The sequence below is a fragment of the Erithacus rubecula genome (assembly GCF_903797595.1).
Source record: "Erithacus rubecula genome assembly, chromosome: 11".
NCBI lineage: Eukaryota > Metazoa > Chordata > Aves > Passeriformes > Muscicapidae > Erithacus > Erithacus rubecula.
Window position 1 is genome coordinate 8,982,541 of NC_136663.1, and position 19,524 is coordinate 9,002,064.

Sequence of the window (19,524 nt, forward strand, 5' to 3'; positions counted from 1 at the left end):
GAGGGAGAAAAACTGATGGTTGATTTAATAATCCTTCATGTTTCCTAGTGGTACAAGTGACTGTTGCAAAGGCAGTGAAGCCACAATAAATCAAGTAGGCCCAGTGCCTCAAACCTCTGGGGAGCTCAATTGCACAAAAATCACTACAACCAATGAAGAAAATTGTGGTTTTCTTAGCAACTGTACTGGCTATCAGGGACTAAAACAACTTTTCAAAATCAACAGACCAGCAATTCCCCTTTCTAAGGAAGGGTGCCAATCCACCTCAAATTTACAGAAACACATTGACCACATTATTGCAGGTGCACAATGACACATTCCACAGCCACTGAACTCCTAATTAAATTCTTATCTTAGATCAGTGAAATTAATTGAGTGCATTATTTAACAATACACAATCACTCAAAAAGAGACACAGCATCTGATAAGAAAGACATAAAGGGCCTCAGGCTTCAAGCACAGAGAGGTGATAAATTTCCATTTGTCTACAAGAACTGTGTCTACACTAAGGGCTCTTGTAATGCAAAGCTTTGCCATCAACATTTAGAGACTTGGATGCAGAAGCTAAATGTATCACCTTTTTATTTTCCTTCTCCCCTCCCAGTGAGCAATAAAATTTTATGATCATCACTTCATAGACACAAATGAGCAGTATCACACAGAAGCTGGACAAGTGACAACTCAGTTTCAGCTAACCTGACAGTTGCTGTGGCAATCTAGGAGGTCATTACTGATGTAGGCTTGCATGATAGTGTCTCTCTGCTCTCCAGGATATGATGTTGTCAAGCGCTAAAATCAATAACAACATAAATAAACAAGTAAGAAAAAAACACAAAAAGCCAGAACTCTGGACTGATGACCCCTGGAGATATTAAAGGTGCTGATACTCTGTAGCTAAGAAACCTCTTTCATGGGGAGCAGTAATTCAACCTCAGTGACCTAAGAGATGAAATGAACTGACCTGACCTCAGCTCTGTGATCCATTACAAAACTGTTACTTGGGAGCTGTCATCATTGTCCATAGAGGAAGGATACAGAATTGCTTCCCATAAAGTTAAAAAAGCCCCTCTAATGGTTACAGATATGGTGTTTTTCTTAAACATCTGAGACAGAGCACTGGGCTAGAAGTACCTCTGGTCAGAACAAACAGATTGGTTTTTATGTGAAAACAGACACTGAAACTTGATCAGAATTCCACTATTATAATCTTTCATGACCATCACTTTGAACACATCAGCTTCCTCTTCAGCAGGAAAATGTAACTTCCTGTTGTTGCCTGTAATTTTTCTGAAATGCCATTACTTGACCCAATTCAACCAAAAGGTATGTTCCTATAAAATACCTTGATTTGAAAGGAAAACGAGTGATTAGAGTCAGGTACGTATTGGATACAGTATTTATATCAATGTAAACCAAAAGGATATACGGAAAAAGGAACTGCCTAAAACCACAATTTACTTGAAAGCACATCAGAAATTATTTCCACTGAATATCTCAGAAATCTGGGAATTCCTCATGTGAGGAAAGTCTCTCCTCAGATGAGAAGGCTACACTACAAAGACACCTCCTGCCTGGACTACCTTCATCATCTCAACACCTTAGCAAGCTTCACCAACATTCCCTGTTGCCTGTGATGTTGAACTCATCACCAGAACAAGCACCTTATTGGCACAATGGGTCTTAGCTGTAGATGGCTGCAGAGCTCCCTGTCCTTACCCAGCGCAGAGCCTGCAGTAAGAGGGCCTTGAGACGATCACTCCCTGTAATCAAATCCTTCTTCAGCTTCTCATAATCCAAAGAGGGCAACAAGGGCACATCCTGGAACTTCCTAAATGCAAATGGAAAAGACATTCATCAAAACTCTCTCTCCTCGTTCAGTGCAGCTGATGTTACTGATGAGAAGAGCCAAAACAGGAAGTCTGCTTCAGGAAAAGAACTTCCACATTTTCACACTTTTATTACCATTATAGTGTTAGAACAACACACTTGTTGCATTTGGGGTTATTTCTTAATTATTTATGCAGTTTGCTTACCATCATAACTTGCAGACAGCAAACCAGCCAGCTGATGATGTGAGATTTTTACTGGCACAAAACAGAACAGTAACATCCTCTTTTTCCCTCCCCTACTGGACCACAAGGCCACCAGCTCATTGCTTTTGACACAGTTATAAATAAATGTAATAAAAAGCTGCAGCTCCAACTCCACCTTGGAGGCCTCATGCACACAGAAATATCTTCTCCAAGGCAAAGGTGGTATGGGATGAATAGATTTTTACATGGATTTTGGATTTTGGCTGGACTATGCTGACTTAACATGAGACTTAATACAGGACTACTTTCTATGCATCAATACTATCTTGCTATTTTGAAATTTAACAGTACAGCAATAGAAGTTTCCCTTAAGAAAACTGCTTCCAGTCAATGTTTAAATCTTAATATTTAAATATAATCCACAAATGTTTTAGCATCTTCCCAAACTATCACTTTTCCAAACAAATTTTATGCATATTTGTTATATAATTTTATGCATATTTGCATATTTTATGCATAAAATATCCTATGCATAATTGCCCCATCATCTTGTAAAAATATGTCTCAAAAATTTAATAAAACTTCACCTTGAATGTACCATCTCTATTCAATATTATAAGACAAAATTTGTTAAGTCAGACACAAAAAAATTAAATTTAAGGCACTCAAAAATCTGTATTAGTGATTCCTCCTTTTCCTGGATTTGTGAGAATCAAACCAATCACAACAACAAGACTGAACTATGTGGAAACACTAAAAACACAGCAACAACCTCACAGGTGTGGAATGGCAGATTTACTGGATTAACAACATTCTGCTGAAATTAGAATGTTACTGAAGCTGCTCAGCAGAGGAAAACAGATCCCACAGTATTTGCACCAATGCTCGCTGAGATCAGGGGAAGCACAGAGGAGGAGTGAGTCCCATTAGCAGACAATTGGCAGTGTGTACTTCAGTTTGCAAACCCCTCCTCTTCTCTACAGACAGGAATGAAGCTCAGTAACAAATACTTACATAGAGGCTAAAGATGCTCTTAACAGTGTGGAAGCCTGGACCACAAAAAAAAAAAAAAAAAAGGAAATTACAGCATATAAATCCAAATTTCACATAATGTTACTAATGAAGTCCAAAGTAAATTCTTTCACTTAACTTCTGCAATTATTTTCCTATAAAAACCTGTGCTGTAAACCAGAAACACAGCTAAAGAAAGAACACTTGAGTATTTATCTTTCTTTTCCTTTAAAGTGTTTCACAGGTAAAAATCTCTTTTGTTATGATCTGGCTATATTATCCTCACCCACATTCTCCACAAATTACCTATGCTTGAAGCACTTAAAAAAATAATTATAAAAAATGAATCGAAACTACTATCTGAAGCCCACTGAGGAGGATGAAGACATTACTAAGCACATTCATTGACTTCATAAATTTTCATAGCTTTAAAATTGCAATAATATTTCATTGGAGACCCAGGATGCATTCCTGTACATAAGTTTATTGTAATTATTTGTTGAAACATTAATATTATCAAGTGTTTGCTGCTACCACCAAAATATACCCCTATATTGAATTATTAATATGTTAAGACAGGACAATGTATTCTGAATAAAGCCAGTATGAAATAGCATGCCATTTCTTAGTGGTTCTGCCTAGGATATTAAAATTAAATCTGATGCAGGGTGACACAGTGCCTGTACAGGCACCACTGTGCAACAAGGAACCAACACATATAAAAGTTCCATATGAAAGTTGCTTGCCTCAGTAAATATTTGTTGCCAGACTTAATTGTAGGTAAGCAAAGAAGCAGCAATTCTGGCATAAGAGAGCTTCATGTCATGCATTCTGATGTCAACTACATGCTGTATTTGCAGAATATTCAATGTCATCTCTTTGTGCTGATTTCTCTGCTAAACATCTCTCATTACCACTTATGCCTGTAAAACTGGTCTTCTCTCCTAACTGAGCCTCTTTCAATGGGAACTATATAATCAATGTCTATTGTCAGATTTAAAACTGTGGGATTCAGGAGACAAAAAGCATGAAATACCATAGAGAATACTGAATTACACCAACTGACATATTCTTGAAAATACAACCTCGTGAGTATCCTTGTAATGCAAGGAACTGCTCTCTCAGATGTGAAATAAGCTTATATGCACATTGGAAAGCATTTTATATTATGTCAATGAATGACTTGTACACAACAGACAATTAACAGGTTATACACCTCAAAAGTAACCTGTCTGGACCAGTAGTTCTCACATCATAGTTTATTTTACACAATACAAAAATCTTTCTAAGTATCATATCTGCCCCTAGACTGTTTTGCCCTTGTTCATTTTCCTTAGCATTTTCGATAAGTATAGAGTTAATTTTGCTTAAACAAAACTGTTTTACCAGTCAAAACCTGCAACCTTGGAGCTGCATCTGCAATGAAATCACAAATCACCTTCATTGCCTCTGTCAGCACCTTCCTCCTTTCTCCATTAGAGGGAATGGAAGAAAGTGACCATAGCACTTGAATGAAAAAAAAAAATTACAGAGCCCTTGGAGATGGAGGGTCCAACAGAGAACAGCAGCGTGAAAAGAAACAGGGTACTAGGCCTATATAGATATATAAAGATTCTCTGCTTCTCAACAAAGTCTTTTTTATGCACCTCTTTGCTGTCTTAGAAAAACGTGTTCCAACCAGAGGATAACTGGTTAAAATACACATATCACTCTTCCACACAAATAAAACTTTTTGGCAAGTATAGGATTTTGCAAGTTTATATAAAATTTCAAACTACAGAAACTTCAACTGAAAAAACATTCAGGTCAAACGGGGCAAGGTCCTATTAATTCCCAAATTACTTTTTAAGCCAGCAGATGGAGCACAGCAAGGTATTTAGTCTGGTTTCCTTCTGTACTTTTTTTTTTACACCAAAAAGGCATCAGAGGGTGAGGCAGGCCCTGCACTGGGGCTCTGAGGGCAGAACCACTGAGCTGGAAAGACTTCTGGTCTTTGCTGAGCAGACCCAGTTTATCAGTCTAGAACCTGCACAGGAGAAAGGGAGTTCTTTCAAGCTTTTGGTGTTTCTGGGAAAGTAATAAGGATAAAGTTCATATTACATCAGGTTCAATCATCAAGGCTAAACAAAAATGGAGAAAGTTTGGGGGGGCTAGTTTGTTCTTCCCTGCACTGTCATTTCTCAATCTGACTACAGTCAAAACCACTGATAAGGAGAAAGAATGCAACCATGTTACAGGCAGAGGTTTCCTTTCTTCCTTTTCATCTCCATTACTGCAATCAGTCACAAGTAAACTAATCTCTATCTGTGGCATGCTGAGTAAGGCATTGGCTCAGGACTTCTACTCCTGATTCAGCCACCAACTCCAGACAGATTCCAAACACGTCATTTCACATCTCTGGGCCTCAATTTTTCTCATGTGAAAAGCAGATACAGGCATCAATCTCTTGAACAAGCTGGGTTGTGAGATCTACCAATGAATGGCAGAGTGCTAAAGTTATCATTTTGCTATTAAACAATTGAATGCTTATGGCACAATCACCATAAACAGAAATTATTTAGTAGCTCCTCTTCTACTAATTTTTCTTTGATTCCAAGATTTATTTCCTTAGCATTCTCTCCCAAGCCCTTCCTCCAGTCTTTCCTGGAACAGGTTAACCATAGTTTTAACCTTTTGAGTGACAGTATACCTTAGACTGCCAATGAAAGACAGAGTGTGAAGAACCTGGGGAAAACATGTTCCTATGTCCTAACACTGATAGACTTCATATTGAAAAAAAATGCATTTAATGCAAAACCTATATTGAGAGAGAATAATTTGTCATAACTGAAAGACATGCAGAAGCTCAGTCTTAAGATTAATGCAGTCTTAAGAAAAGAAAAAGAAACACAAGAAAAAAACAGCCCAAGCACAGCTCATTCTGGTAGGATCATGGGGTATGACTTATGTTTGTGTTGGTTCTTGCCAAAGCCAAACCAGGTGCCACATTAAGTCAAAGAATTCTGTCACAATGCACATTAGCCACAGATGGCATCCCTTTATTTTTGAACAAAGACAGGCATGAATATGAACAGCATGGAATAAACCAAAGAAGTTCAAAGGGAAAAAAAATCAGTATTTATAAAAGAAAGCAGATGCACTTCATGTGCAAGCCAAAACCACAACTGATTTTATCAAATACTGCAGCCCCATTTCAAGCCATATCCCCTTTGCTGTTTGATGTATATATTCATAATATGCTAAAGGCAAAGCTGAAAGCCAGATTCTGTCCTCAGTTTCCATTCTGAAAACGTGCTGTCAGAATCCAGTGTAAATTCAATGCAGATTCAGAATTAATAATCAAAGATATGTGATGAATATGTGAAGAGTAAAACCAAAATTTGAGCAGATTTCTACAAATCATTAGAACTCACAAATCTATGTTGAGTTCATTTGTTACACACTAATAACAAGAAGACTGCTCCATGCAGCCTGTAAGGGATTAGACCCTGAGCTTGTGTAACCTGGCAGGTTTACTGGGGCCATGCAAAGTATTATTTCGTAAGAAGATCTCCAAATGTTTTTAATGTTTTTTTCCTACTTATAGTAGAGTTATGCTGTTATGAAAACTTCCAACTTGCCATAAAAAAACAGATTCTCTAAGACATCTGATGTGTACATTAAAAAGTCACACAGTAATACAGTGTGGTAATGTAATGACAACACAATGTCAAAAAGAAGCATAAAATACCATACTAAAAAAGTGAGGGGAGCTAGAAGCTACCTATGTATTCAAGAAATACCTCAGAATCAGTGTCAGACAGCTTTACAAAAATTTTATAAACTGCACAGTAAGCTGCTACATTCTACATTGTATAAAGTTACATTTAACTAATGCTTTATACTAAACTGTATAATGAAGAAGTTTTTCTTTAGCAAAAATAATTTGATTCATAATTGCTCACCTGTCATCAACCTTTCTCAATCTCAAAACAGAGCATTATATGAAGGAACAAAATGCTTAACATCAAGCAAAAAGTGTCCATTATGAACATTCATGTCACCAATGGGAACAGGCTGACTGATACTATGGTGATCTTTCACCACAGGTGGATGTGGGTAGTGTTCTCTACATCAAGACAAAAATAAGTATGTAAGGAATAGCCCATTGCATTCAATGCTTCTATGACTATTTCTCAAAATGAAATGCTGCTTTAAGGGGAAATCTGAATGCCCACAAGGTTTTACTTTAATTCCAGGTCATATATATATATATGTTTAAAAATTAGGCAGCTTTTCTTGAAAGGCAAAATCTTGTTTTACCTAAAGAAAGTGATAAAAATATACGTATGTATAATTTTAAATTGACTGCCATTTTTCAGAATTGGTGTCAATCACTTTTATGAATTGATTACATACTGAGTTACTTAGAAGTAGACTCATTTCCTTTCTTCACAAAGAATGCACTGACTATGGGCAAAATTAGATACTTATGGTGTACTTGTAGTATTGCCAGAATATGAACTTCCATCTGGGTTACAGAAGTCACAGGCAGTACAGAGAATATATTTTTGTGTTTTCATGAAAGCAGATCATTTTAACTGTGTGAAAGAATTTCATAATCTTTACTACCGAAAGCAAGTTTGACTTTAGGAAAAAAATTTAAATATGTAGAATACAACACCCCTCTGAAGAGCACAACTCAACTTCCTGGATTATCTTAAGCAATAATTTTGATTTGTCAAAGGTGTTGTGGGGTCAGCTTGTTTTGGCACACTTCAGAGAGAAAGTACACTGTATACAGATGATCCCATGGAAGAAACAATTGCTTTCTGCATGCTGTAAAAGCTGTGTTTCATGTAAAAGCTGTGGACAAAGATGCTCTTATGTTGACATGCCATGTTATGCACATTATGAAGCCATAAGGCTACCCAGAACATCTATTCCATGCCCCATGCAGAATCTCCAAGCCCTGCACATTTTCTGGCCACACAGTTAATGCCATGACAAGTTAAAATGTGGGAAAATTGCTGCACATTGTGAAATAAAGAGAAATACAGACTGTGACAGACTGAGCAGGCAATGTGAAAGGAAATAAAGATAGACACTTACATATCCGTCATCACAAGGGCTCATAGAGTAATATCCCTTTACAGGCAAACAGACACACATTAAAATAAAGAAGATTAAAAAAAATAAGTTAACAGAAATAAATCACAGAGAAATACACAGTTCAAAAAAAACAACCAGTAGAAATTAGCTAAAAATTAATAGACCATTAGCTTTGAAAAGTATAAACATGTTCTCCCAATCCTTATACTTGCATGTCTGAACTGAAATTGCTGTGTCTCTCTTGTGATATATTTGGAAGTTCTCCTCTCAACACCTGGAAAATACACTTAGTCTGCACATTGTTCTACACTGTCATTGTCAGAGCAGCTACACACAAAACACTGAGAAATTTACAGGAAGACATGACCTGTTCTGCTCACTCCACTGAGGCAGCCAAGAGAGGTGACTGAACATGGCCTGGATGAGATTTCAGCTTCTGAGAAAGCACCTGCCACTATTCTCCACACTTGCTTTGTCTGGAGTTTCTGACCAGCACATAACAAAGATTGAGGGAGACAATTTAAGGTGTTTCAGCAATGCTACCAATTCTTCACCCCAAAAAAGTTTCCAGGGATAAATCAAGAAAGTCTCTGTAGGGGAAACCTAGGATGTTGTCACTAAAATAAAGAATGGTGGTAATTTATGGTTTGAATAGTTTAGTATAAAATATGCCATGTTCTCCTTAACTAGACTAAAATACTTAGAACAGCTTTGTATCTAAAAAGAACAGTCTTAATAAAAAATAAAAGTACACAGTTAAACACAATGAAATAAGACCAACAATAATTATTCTGCTTCCAATCTTCTTATGCAAACCTGCCAGTACTTACTTTAGAGGACATATTTGTACAGATAAATAAGCACATAAATACCTTATTTAGAAGGCTGCTCTTTAACAGACATATACAGCCTTACATAGGAGATGTAAGAAACTTGCCACTCTTCACTGTGAGCACAAAATGAAGTTCTCTTTATTCTTTAACCAGTTTTAAAAGTCTGACATTCTTCTTTCTATTACCATGACACTTAGAATTCCCTGATGTAAATGATTACTTTAACTTTCATGGTGCTATACACACATACAGACAGTTCCTGGCAAAGACAATTTAAAATTAAATTTAAGACAAAGGATTACATAGATAGTGACCAATAAGTAAACAGAGGAAACCAGGAAATAAACTGCATCATGATGAGAGACATTTCAACATATGCATGACCTGAGCCAGTGAAAATTGATGTAGGCATCAAGACAAAATACAACATTAAAGTAACTTTTAACATTAAAGGAAATCACAAAAGGTTGGATCAGACAACCATTCAAAGTCCCTTCCAAACTGAGCTATTCTATAATTTGAGGATACTTTTCAAATTTACCATTATCCACATTAGTTTCCTATGCAAAAGAACAGTAGAAAGTCAGGAATCTATTAAATCTTCAAACAAACATTTCCTCAGCTTGTCAGACCTGCTGCTCTGATCTATTTTTAAATCCACACCTTCTGCTCTGACAATTCTCTCAGATTTCTTATCTCCCAATTCAGGACCACACATGTCAAATATCCATGATGGAAGGTGGCAATAACATTCAACTGCAGCTAAGAGAAAGACCTTAGGATAAAACAGGGCTTTAGAGAGGCCTTGGAAAGTCTCCCAGCTGTAACACTGTAGTGTGGCCTCTCTCCCACTGCAAGCAGCAGATGCATCCTGTTAATGGATGTAGATCAGGCTCCCGAGCTGACCCACGAGGTCACAGAGCTGGCAGGAGACAAGGAGTTGCTCTGCAAATGAATGAGATCCAATCCAGCTCAGCAGAGAACACAAAGCTGACACCAGAAGCCCTTGCTAACTAAGATTTTGGGGTATGATTACAACAGAAAACTCTTTTGGCTGTCATTGCCACAGGTCTTAAAGCAGGTCAGTAACACTTGTCTCTGGGATTTGCTCTCCTGATACAAATTTCTTCCAGTTTGAAAGGACAGGCCTTGAGCCATGGTGGGGAGCAAGCCAGGAAGCTGATGTTTGCACATTAACAACTCAAACAGGTCACCTTTATTGTAATTTCAAGAGCCTGAGACCTCACAGCTTTTTACTACACAATACGACTTTCCCCAACATTAAAAGTTGAGCACAATGTACCGGGAACAAAATCAACTTTGCCTACAAATAATGCTACCAAGGATATAATCCAAGGTATACTCCTTAATTTCCTTGGACAATACTTCATTTTGGTTACAGTACTCACACCCTCCTTCCCAGTGTAACTAAAAACTACCAGTGTAGCTGATTTAACAAAATATACTCTAAAGCTCAAGTGCAGATCTCAGAGAATGATGCACTTTGAGCATTTTCTGATCCCAGAACCTGACTCAAAACCTGAATTGTCCCCTGAGCTGCATCAGTACAACAGGCTGTGAACTCAAGCACCTCCTCTTTCCAAATAATGCAATGCATGTCCACTCATACCCTAAAACACAGTGGTGGAAATTTAAGGCTGCATGACAGTACAATAAAAGAAAAAGTAATTTTCTTGCTAACGATTTCTTTTTCTGCTCATTTATTTAGAGATATTGATCCAGCAGAAGCAATTTATTTCAGGGTCTTGTCCTGACATTGGTGATATCAGTGAGATAGGATCATCCTGAGCAGTCAAGGTGAAGAGGGGAAAAAAAAAACAACAACCAACAAACACCATATTTAATGCCTGATAAAACTCTTTAGACAATGACTATTTCTTTTAAGCTTCTCACTTATCTTGCCTACAGAATGAGGATGGTAAGGTAAGGATGAAAGCATCTGCTCCTCTGCTAGTCTCTTCCCTCTGCAATTATGCAGCTGGCTGCCCCTTACAGCAGAAAGAGAAGGAGCATTTCTGAAATGGAATAGCTGGAAAGACCACACTAGTGCCTCTAAGTAGTTATGGGCAAAAAGTGAAGGAACCTTCTAACACAAATCCAGCACAGATGCTGTGAACTCGTGCTACTACTCAGTCTGGGTCACGGTGCCTCCAGCTTTATTCCAAAACTTATGTAAAAACCTGAAACCACTTAAGGGTAGAACAATAACATCTGAGTGTATAACAATGAAGTACTTGAATCCTTGAAGAAAAAGTAATGGCATGCCTGAGTGGCGTAGTGGCAAACAATCAGAATTTTAGCTCATCTCATCTGGCTTCCTGCATCAACAAAGCCTGGGAGTGGTTAGAAATATTCTGGGATGATAAAGAAGTCTTATTTATCTTTTCATAAGACAACATTTTTTTTTTTTCTAATATTTATTTCTGTTCCTACATATTTGCCATTCATGTATAAAACCAGAACTCTTTACATGGGAAATAAAAAAGAAAATATGATCAGTCAAGAGGAGACAAAAGGATAAGATGAGGAAACATGATTATGACACAGTTAATGTCTATATGCAAAGACTGTGATTAGCCCTCCAAAACTTAGCTAATGCCTCAGAGAGCCTGTGTGGATCTGATTACAGAAACAACATGAGAGCTCAACCACAGTAGCTGCCAGAACCTCAATGTCAAAGTGTGACCTAAATCAGTCTAGAGACCCTTAAGCTAAACAGTCCCAGGGCTATAATGGGACTGGTTCTTCACCAGAGAGCTTGGCTGCCACAGCAACTACCTCAAATAGTGTGGATAAATGATCCACAAAGCTACACAGAAATAGTTCTACTAGTAAAGCCTAGTACAAAAATAGATACATGTGTGCCAGGAGAACATGGCTTTACCCAGGTTAACCTAGTTAAGAGAGACAAAGATCTACTTCCAGCAGGGAAAAAATCCACCACTAACATATCCTCTCTCTCTAACCTATTGGCATAGCTGGAGACTGTGTCAAAGTGGCCATAGTGTCACAAGTATAGTGCTTTTGGAACAAAAATGCTTTTAGAGACATTTTTAGGGGAGCAGAAATCAGAACCTTACATAGGGATGACACTCTTCCCTCTGCCCCTTTCCTAAAAGGGTTCAAACAACTGGAGGATCAATGTATGATAAGAAGACTAGAAATAATGAGCATAACCCTGGGCAAATGGAGCACCTTGAAAGCACAGGAAAAAAAGAGAAGTCTTGATACAAAGGAACAGAGGGAAGAGGGCATGTGGCTGTACAGAACAGATGATCTCAGTACAGGGAAAGAGAAGCACACACATCCTCAACATCAAATGGCAAAAATACAGAAGACAACTGGGGTACCAAAAGCATTCTCTCAAAAAGCCACTGGCAAGGAAAGAGGAAAGACCTCTGGAGGTTGTTGGTTAGAAGAAAGATGGAGGGGGAGGAGGGACATTATGAGATGGGAGATGACATAAGCTATGGATATGATGTAAATCTGAGGAGAGGGGAGCAGTAGACAGCACCTAATATTGAGGAGCAGACAAACACATCCTGGTTCCTTCCTGAAACTTGAAATAATAGCTTTTGCAGGCTGCATAAGAGTGCACCTCCTAACTCATGGCAAAGTAGAAAGGAGTTCTGATCATTAAAAAGAAAGTGAGGGCATTTAAAACAGCTTGAAGAGCAATGAGGAATAACACTTATCTCTGAAAATATTAGCACATAGAAAAGAAAAGGAAGCATTTCTATTATCTCCTTATCTTTCCGTAGCAAATTTTCAAGAGGAACAAAATGTACCCATAGCAGCATTGTTATTAAAAACCTTGGCTAGAATAAGGAGCAGGAATTTTATTTTCTCTGCTTTTCCTTTGACACTTCACTAAGTTCTCCTGCTACAAAGTTAAGTACACATGAATGCCTGCCATGGCAAAAACGATAAGCACATTTCATGATTTTGGCTTGTCATTGTAAAACAGTGGTACACAATATTTTCTTAGTAAAACATTTTGATGTAGTTTTATGATTAATGCTTATTTAAAAAGCTTGAACAAGTGAGGTAGTAGAAGAAGTACAACTGAACAGTTCTTACACTACCATTAAGTCATTTAAAATCTCACAGAAATAGTTTCATAGACACTAGCAACTACCCTAAGCTGGCTCTGCTGTTGAAAAATAACCCCAAAACTCTCTCCCCATTTAGGCAGAAGAGATTGAGCAGAACATAAATGAGTAAGGTGCACTGCAGTCATCTGAAAAGAAACCAGAGAATGGTCAAGTTGGCAAAAACCAACCCTAGGGATCCTGAGCTGCTTATCAATAACATCAAAGTTTCTTACATAAGATGTTAAAAAACCATTAATCATTAAGGTAGCTTAGGTGTATCAGCTAACTGCTCATCTAAAACTGGCTCTTCCTCCTCTTTTCCACATTTGTTCTCATGATCCTGTGTGATGCTTCTTCAGCTGCCTAAGCCAAATCTGTAGAGTTATAGGAGCATCACTGACAACAGAAAGGGACAGAGCATGAGTCCAGCGCTGAGCAACACCACTCCCTTTTTTATCTAAACTAAACTGGCTAAGATGTGCCATCAAACCATGCTCAGAACATTAGTTTTAGGATTTGGTTTGGGGTTTTTTTTAAAGCATTTTGTTAGCACTTTAACTGATACAAATATTACTGTTCTCACAATAACAGAATTAACCACATTTACACAGATGTAACTACACAACCAGGTCATTGACCAGCATCTGAGATCAACAAAACAATATATTGCCATATTCTTACACAAGCTTAACACATTTTATTTTGTATTTCCCATTACATAACATTTATTGTTCTATATGTAGTTTAAGTGGTATCATTTTTTAAGATAGTTACAGTAAAAATCCCAAACATTTATACTTACTGTTCCAGGCCTCGAGAAGTCAATATGGTGTGCTACAGTTTGTTTCAAATGATTGCTAAACAAGCAAGCAAAAACACTTTGAAGATGCTCTGGTGTAATCTAGAAATTAGGAAACAAAGTGAAAAGAGGATTACATAAAACTTACACTTTCTACCAGACAGGTGTTTCTGTATTAAAGGCTGTTTGTTTGGTTTTCTTAAAGAGTAAAAAATCACATACCTGAGGCTCACTGACACAAGCATAAGGTATATACTGCAACTACTATTCTGTACGGAAATTTTTAAAACTGTAAATTCTTTATCTGGGAATTGTTATGCTATTCACAAGACTTGTGCTAAACACTTTCAGAGAGTCTAGCAGAAAACTAGATTTTGTCACAACTCCATTTGCATACAGATTTTTGCAAAATCAAATCAAATATGAAGCAGTTTTGAGCTTGAAACAATTCTGACATGTTGTTTACCTAAAGAACAGAACTTACACAACTGTCTTGTACAGCAGAAATAATAAATACAAATTACACATTATAGCACTTTGTTTTTTAGTGCAAAACATCTCAGTGGGTTTAGTGTTTTTGTTTTGGGAAATCCCTTAATTTCAGGAGAGTTAATACCTTCCCCAGAAGAGAGATGAGATTATAGAAATGCAACTGGGGACACTTCTGATACTCCCACACCTTCAGCACAACAACGAACCCCTTCAAATTCAGAGCACTGTAACTTCAATATCACTTTATTCAGTACCCAACTCCACTTTGGATTCAGAAATGACAGACTCCAGGATCCATAATGGAAGAGCACCCTCAGCTGGACACACTTGGGAAGCATCAAACGAGTGCCCTGCACAAGGCTCACAAAGAACATTGATCTGCAACCAAAGACAGCCAGAGTCCGGCTCCCAGCCACAGAGGTAACTGGTATCGCCTGGAGAGCACCAAGGTGTGAAATGGGAGGCAGCAAATGAGTGACTGGGATTTTATTGTTGAGCAGATACCTTCTCTAATCTGCTGTAAAGCATAATCCAGCCAAAGGTAAATTCTTCCCTGCAGTAATAGCGAGCAGTGATCTCAGATGCAGAGTAACAAACTGTAAGGTGTTCATGCTCATGACAGGAGGAAGGTACACACTGACTTTTCAGCAGGCAGAAAGGAAATGCCAGGCCATTCTCCCTGCTAACAATTCACAGTTCCTTTAAAAGCACCTAGAGGCCACTAACATCTGTCATAATAACAGCCTTCAGGTTACACAGAACTTATGCTCCCAGAGGAGACAGGACAACACATGAATAAGACAATCAACTTCATATAAAAAACACTCCTAAGAAAGTTGTACCTTCTCCAGTCACATACACATGGCCTATTTCACATGATGAATAACTCGCTCCCTCCTATCTCTCTGTTCCCTTTATCGATTAAATTAACAAGTCCAGTTTAGCAGAACAGAGAGCAAAGCTTTTCCTCACCAAAATTTTGGATAAGATTGTTTCCACTACTGGAATTTAAAACAGACCTGACTGAAGTTTTAAATACACAACTGTTGATGGGTTGGAGTGCAGTCAGTAATCACCGAAGAGCCCTCTAGTCACTGCTGATGCCAAAGCTCAAAAGGGGACTCTCACAAAAGATGTCTTGTGAGATGGTGATAATTTTTCAAGATTTCTGAGCCAGCACAATTCAACACACTTTTTGGACTTCTTTTATCCTCCTTCACCAGGGCAATGGGAGAACTCCTCATCCAAAGTGCTGTGTTTCATTACTAAAGAGTCAAATCTCTAACAGAAATGCTCGTAACTACGAAGCTCAATACAACCTTTGGTCTCCATTTTCTGGTGGGTGTGGGAGCAAGTGCACACCTGGGTCATCTCTTACCATCTTGCCAGTGATTGTGGCCTCCAGAGAATCCACCAGCTCTGCAGTGACTCCAAGGAGATTACGGTAGTCCATCTGCAATTTGTGAAGTCGTTTCAGGTTGGTCGTGTACCTCTGCTCACGCTTCACTAACTGTTGATGAAGATGCTGCATCATTTCTGTCAGCAGAATAATAAAAAAAGAAATAGCATCACGTAGTCAAAAAAAAGGACAAAAGAACCCATAAGCATTTTTACTGCTTACCTCAATTTCTGAGGTGTGGAATTTGCCTGCAAGGATAATTTCACACCTCTAGCAAGATTCCTTTTTATTGCAACACCTATGAGCATTTATTAATTGTCCAAAGAATCAACTGCTTCACAGTTACAGTAGCAACACAACTATAAAGCAGTAAACATCATTGAATACATTTGTGAAGAGGAAAATCCATTATTTAATGGTTGATGGTAAACTATGTCATTTACTTTTAATATCCTTGTTTCTGAAAATAACTCAAATTTATCTTTCATTTTTATCTGAATAATAAAAAAATTACATTTGAGATACATTTTGTTCCTTCAGGTTCAATTACTTTTGAGAGAAAAGAACCAGAATCTGTGTATTCCATCCCAGTCTCAGACCCAGCCAAACCAGCATTCTGCATGGAACTGGGCAGGGAACCTGGAGCTGTGGTGCACATCTCTGTGACCAGACAAAACTGTGAAGGGAGGCACAAAAATTCTATTGTCATGGCTGATGTTGTGTATTTTGCTAGAACATTATGTTTTAAATTAGTTTGCTGAGAAGCCAGTACTGCTTTAGTGTTGTGAAAATAGCATGGGGCCCATCTGCAAACAGACCCAATATTTACCCTAGGATGTTTTGTTAAACAGTGGGAAGGAATCAGCTTGACTGTGGAGTTTCAGACAAGTAGGATTCCCTCTCAGATTTAAAATCTTTCTGGGTTAAAATAAAGCATTCTAAACAGCCCAGTATGAGACAGTTTATCTCATTGATATTTAAAGCAGTAGGAGCAGAGCAGACTATTTTTGCTTTCAGAAAATACAACAAAGTTATCTTTTTAATGAGATCTAGAGAAAATTCTCATTGGTAGACTTTAGATATAAGCCAGCTATAAATTGAGTATTAAAATAAAACACGGAGTACAAAAAAGTATATTTTTTGTACTTCTACAAGTCAAGAGGAAAAAAACCAAACAAGACAGTTATTTTACTCTCAAAGCCTCCTTCCCTCTAAGCATGGCTGCTTTCTGAGAACCATTCATGAACCACAGCATTCTGCACCTGCAGAGTTTGTGACTGACACCTCATACCAGGCTGCAAATCAAACCACCCTAATGATATTTCTCACACTTCCCAGGAGGGAGCTAAACTAGTGTGAAATAACAACAGAAGCTGTGACAAGCCACAGATCATGTTCAAATCCAGCAAAATGCACTTTAAAGTACCCCAGACCAATAAACAAAACACACTAGGACAGTAACATCAAGCAACCCTGCTGAAACTGATAAGCTTTTTACAACTCTGTAAGCTGGCAAAATCATCTCAACTCCAATCAATATTAACTTAAAAATCAGAAGAGTTAATATAGCTTCCAAAGACAACCAAATTATTCAGCCTTGATGATAATTCAACTCTGATTTTGTTTTTATTTCACAGCCATTAATATGAAACTGTGACTACAGCTTAAATATGATAATGCTTTGTAACAAGAACATTTTTCTAAACTAACAAAGATTCTGAGAGCAACCACTGCACAAAACTAGCTACTCCAGCACTTTATTTCATTGCCTAGATAAGCAAATGGGAATATATTTTTATTTAACTGTGACACAACACATTCAATTCAAAAATTTCCAATAGATGTATCTAGAGCGTGACTTTCACTCAGAGGAAAGTTGGAAGCACCAAATTCCAAAGCATAAACCTTCTCAGAGTTTACTTGCTTTTCATAGCCCAGTGAGTAAAATTTCCAGTGATGAAAATATGTCTTCCAATTGCAGTCAGCAGGAAAAAACTACATAACCAAAACTCAATGTAGCTCATGAACACTAGTCTTGGAAAGTCAGAAACAGGGTCCAATTTTACCCTTTGGCTGTTAAATCTAGGGATTATCAATAATAAACTGAGAAACGGGTGTCTGAGAGGAATCACAGTCTTGGCATATCTTGCATTTTTTATATCACTATCTTCATACACATAAGTAATTTACTGAAAAGGAGAAAATCTTTCATGACAGCTTCTCTTGCTGAAAGGGCAGGAAGCTCTCATCACTGGCAAGCAGCTGTTCCAAGCTAAGGCAGCTGTTGGAAGAGCTGGTCCTGTGCTGCCCTATTCCCTTCTTGCATTCCTGCCATATCCCCACAACAGCATTCATTTAGACAAATCAGGGAGCTACCAGCCCAGATAAAATTAGTATTGTACTCCTTGTTTAAAACATTAAATCATTACCATCCCAGTCCAAATTTGGTAAAAGGAAATTGCACCTTTCAGAGGCATTTCAGCTGATATTTATGTCACCTTGCAGCAGTGATGAATCTGCACCATTACAGGCATCAGAGTATCACTGTGGCTTCTCTCTTTCCCAGACACAATTTCCAACACTGACAAATGCTTTGCACACATGATAAGCTTATTGAGGAGGGAAAAAAAAAGCTCTGGATCAAATACCTACTAGAAACATTATTCATATGGGGAGGAAAAGAGGGAAAAATACAGCACAGAGGACTAATCTCCTAGTGTAGGAAAATACAAGATACAGTAAAGCTTGTGACTCTGCCAAATGAAGATGCTGGCTCTAGGCATCATCTGAACTACTACATGTTTCTAGCAGAATTCTTGCCTGCTCTCTCATGTGTGCAATTGTCAAGTCTTCTAACTCCAGTTCCTACAAGCAGCCAAAGAGTTACACATACACACTTAATTCCATTATAACCTTTTCTCTCTAAGTGAGAGATTATTGTTTTCCTTTACAGTTTACCTAAACCTGAAACACACTTGCTGAACTTGTGCTTGCTCTTTGTCTAATCTCAGCCCACCCTCATCCAGAAGCATTGACTCCAGCCAGCTGAGCTCCTGCACAAAGCGAAGCAGAGCTCTGAGCAAAGGAGCTGCAGATCTCAGGAGCTGCTGTTGGACACCAAAACTTGCTCTCAGGAGAAGCAGGAGTCTCCTTCCTGCTTAAAAATTACTATCCATATTTTAAATTAACATTTTTCCATGTAAATAGTCATTTAGACTTTAGCAAATCATCACAGACAGGTAGGTCACACTTCACCTTCTCTAGTGCAGGAGCCTGACACATTTCCTCCACTCTGCCACTCCTAAAATGGTGAAAGAGTGGCTGTGAACTCATCCAAAGATTTCTAATCAGGCAGTGAAGGGAACAGCAGCTGAACACACTTCCAAATACTTCATTCCCTCAGTTCCTCTTAGCAGAGAGGACACAAAGAAGGTCTGAAGTTCTCTGTACAAGATGCCAACCATTCTGCAATTTTTTCCTTTCCAGCCAAACTGAAAACATATGGGAGAACTCTAAGTTAAGCACAACTGCCAAATAGCTTTGGAAATCATACAGGAACTGAATTTTTTAGCAAATAGGTAAAAAGCCAGACTGTAGCAGGTAAATCAGGCAAGGTAAACACACTGAACACTCCAGGATACCCTCAAAAGCATTTACACCACCCCACCCAAATTTAAAGTACTTCAGCATGTCAGACTGGTGTCCAGCAACTATTTACCACAGGCTGGTTTTGGGAATCTGCCATACTGCT

General features: G+C 38.1%; 1 protein-coding gene across 1 annotated transcript in view; it reads right to left on the reverse strand.

The window, feature by feature from the left end:
* ARMC9 (armadillo repeat containing 9) overlaps positions 1–19,524 on the reverse strand; it is a 58,583-nt gene that overhangs the window by 32,178 nt on the left and 6,881 nt on the right. Inside the window, 6 exon segments of the mRNA XM_079315452.1 lie at positions 697–789; positions 1,717–1,828; positions 3,048–3,082; positions 8,136–8,171; positions 13,886–13,984; positions 15,753–15,910. Coding sequence (XP_079171578.1) covers positions 697–789; positions 1,717–1,828; positions 3,048–3,082; positions 8,136–8,171; positions 13,886–13,984; positions 15,753–15,910 — 533 coding nt within the window.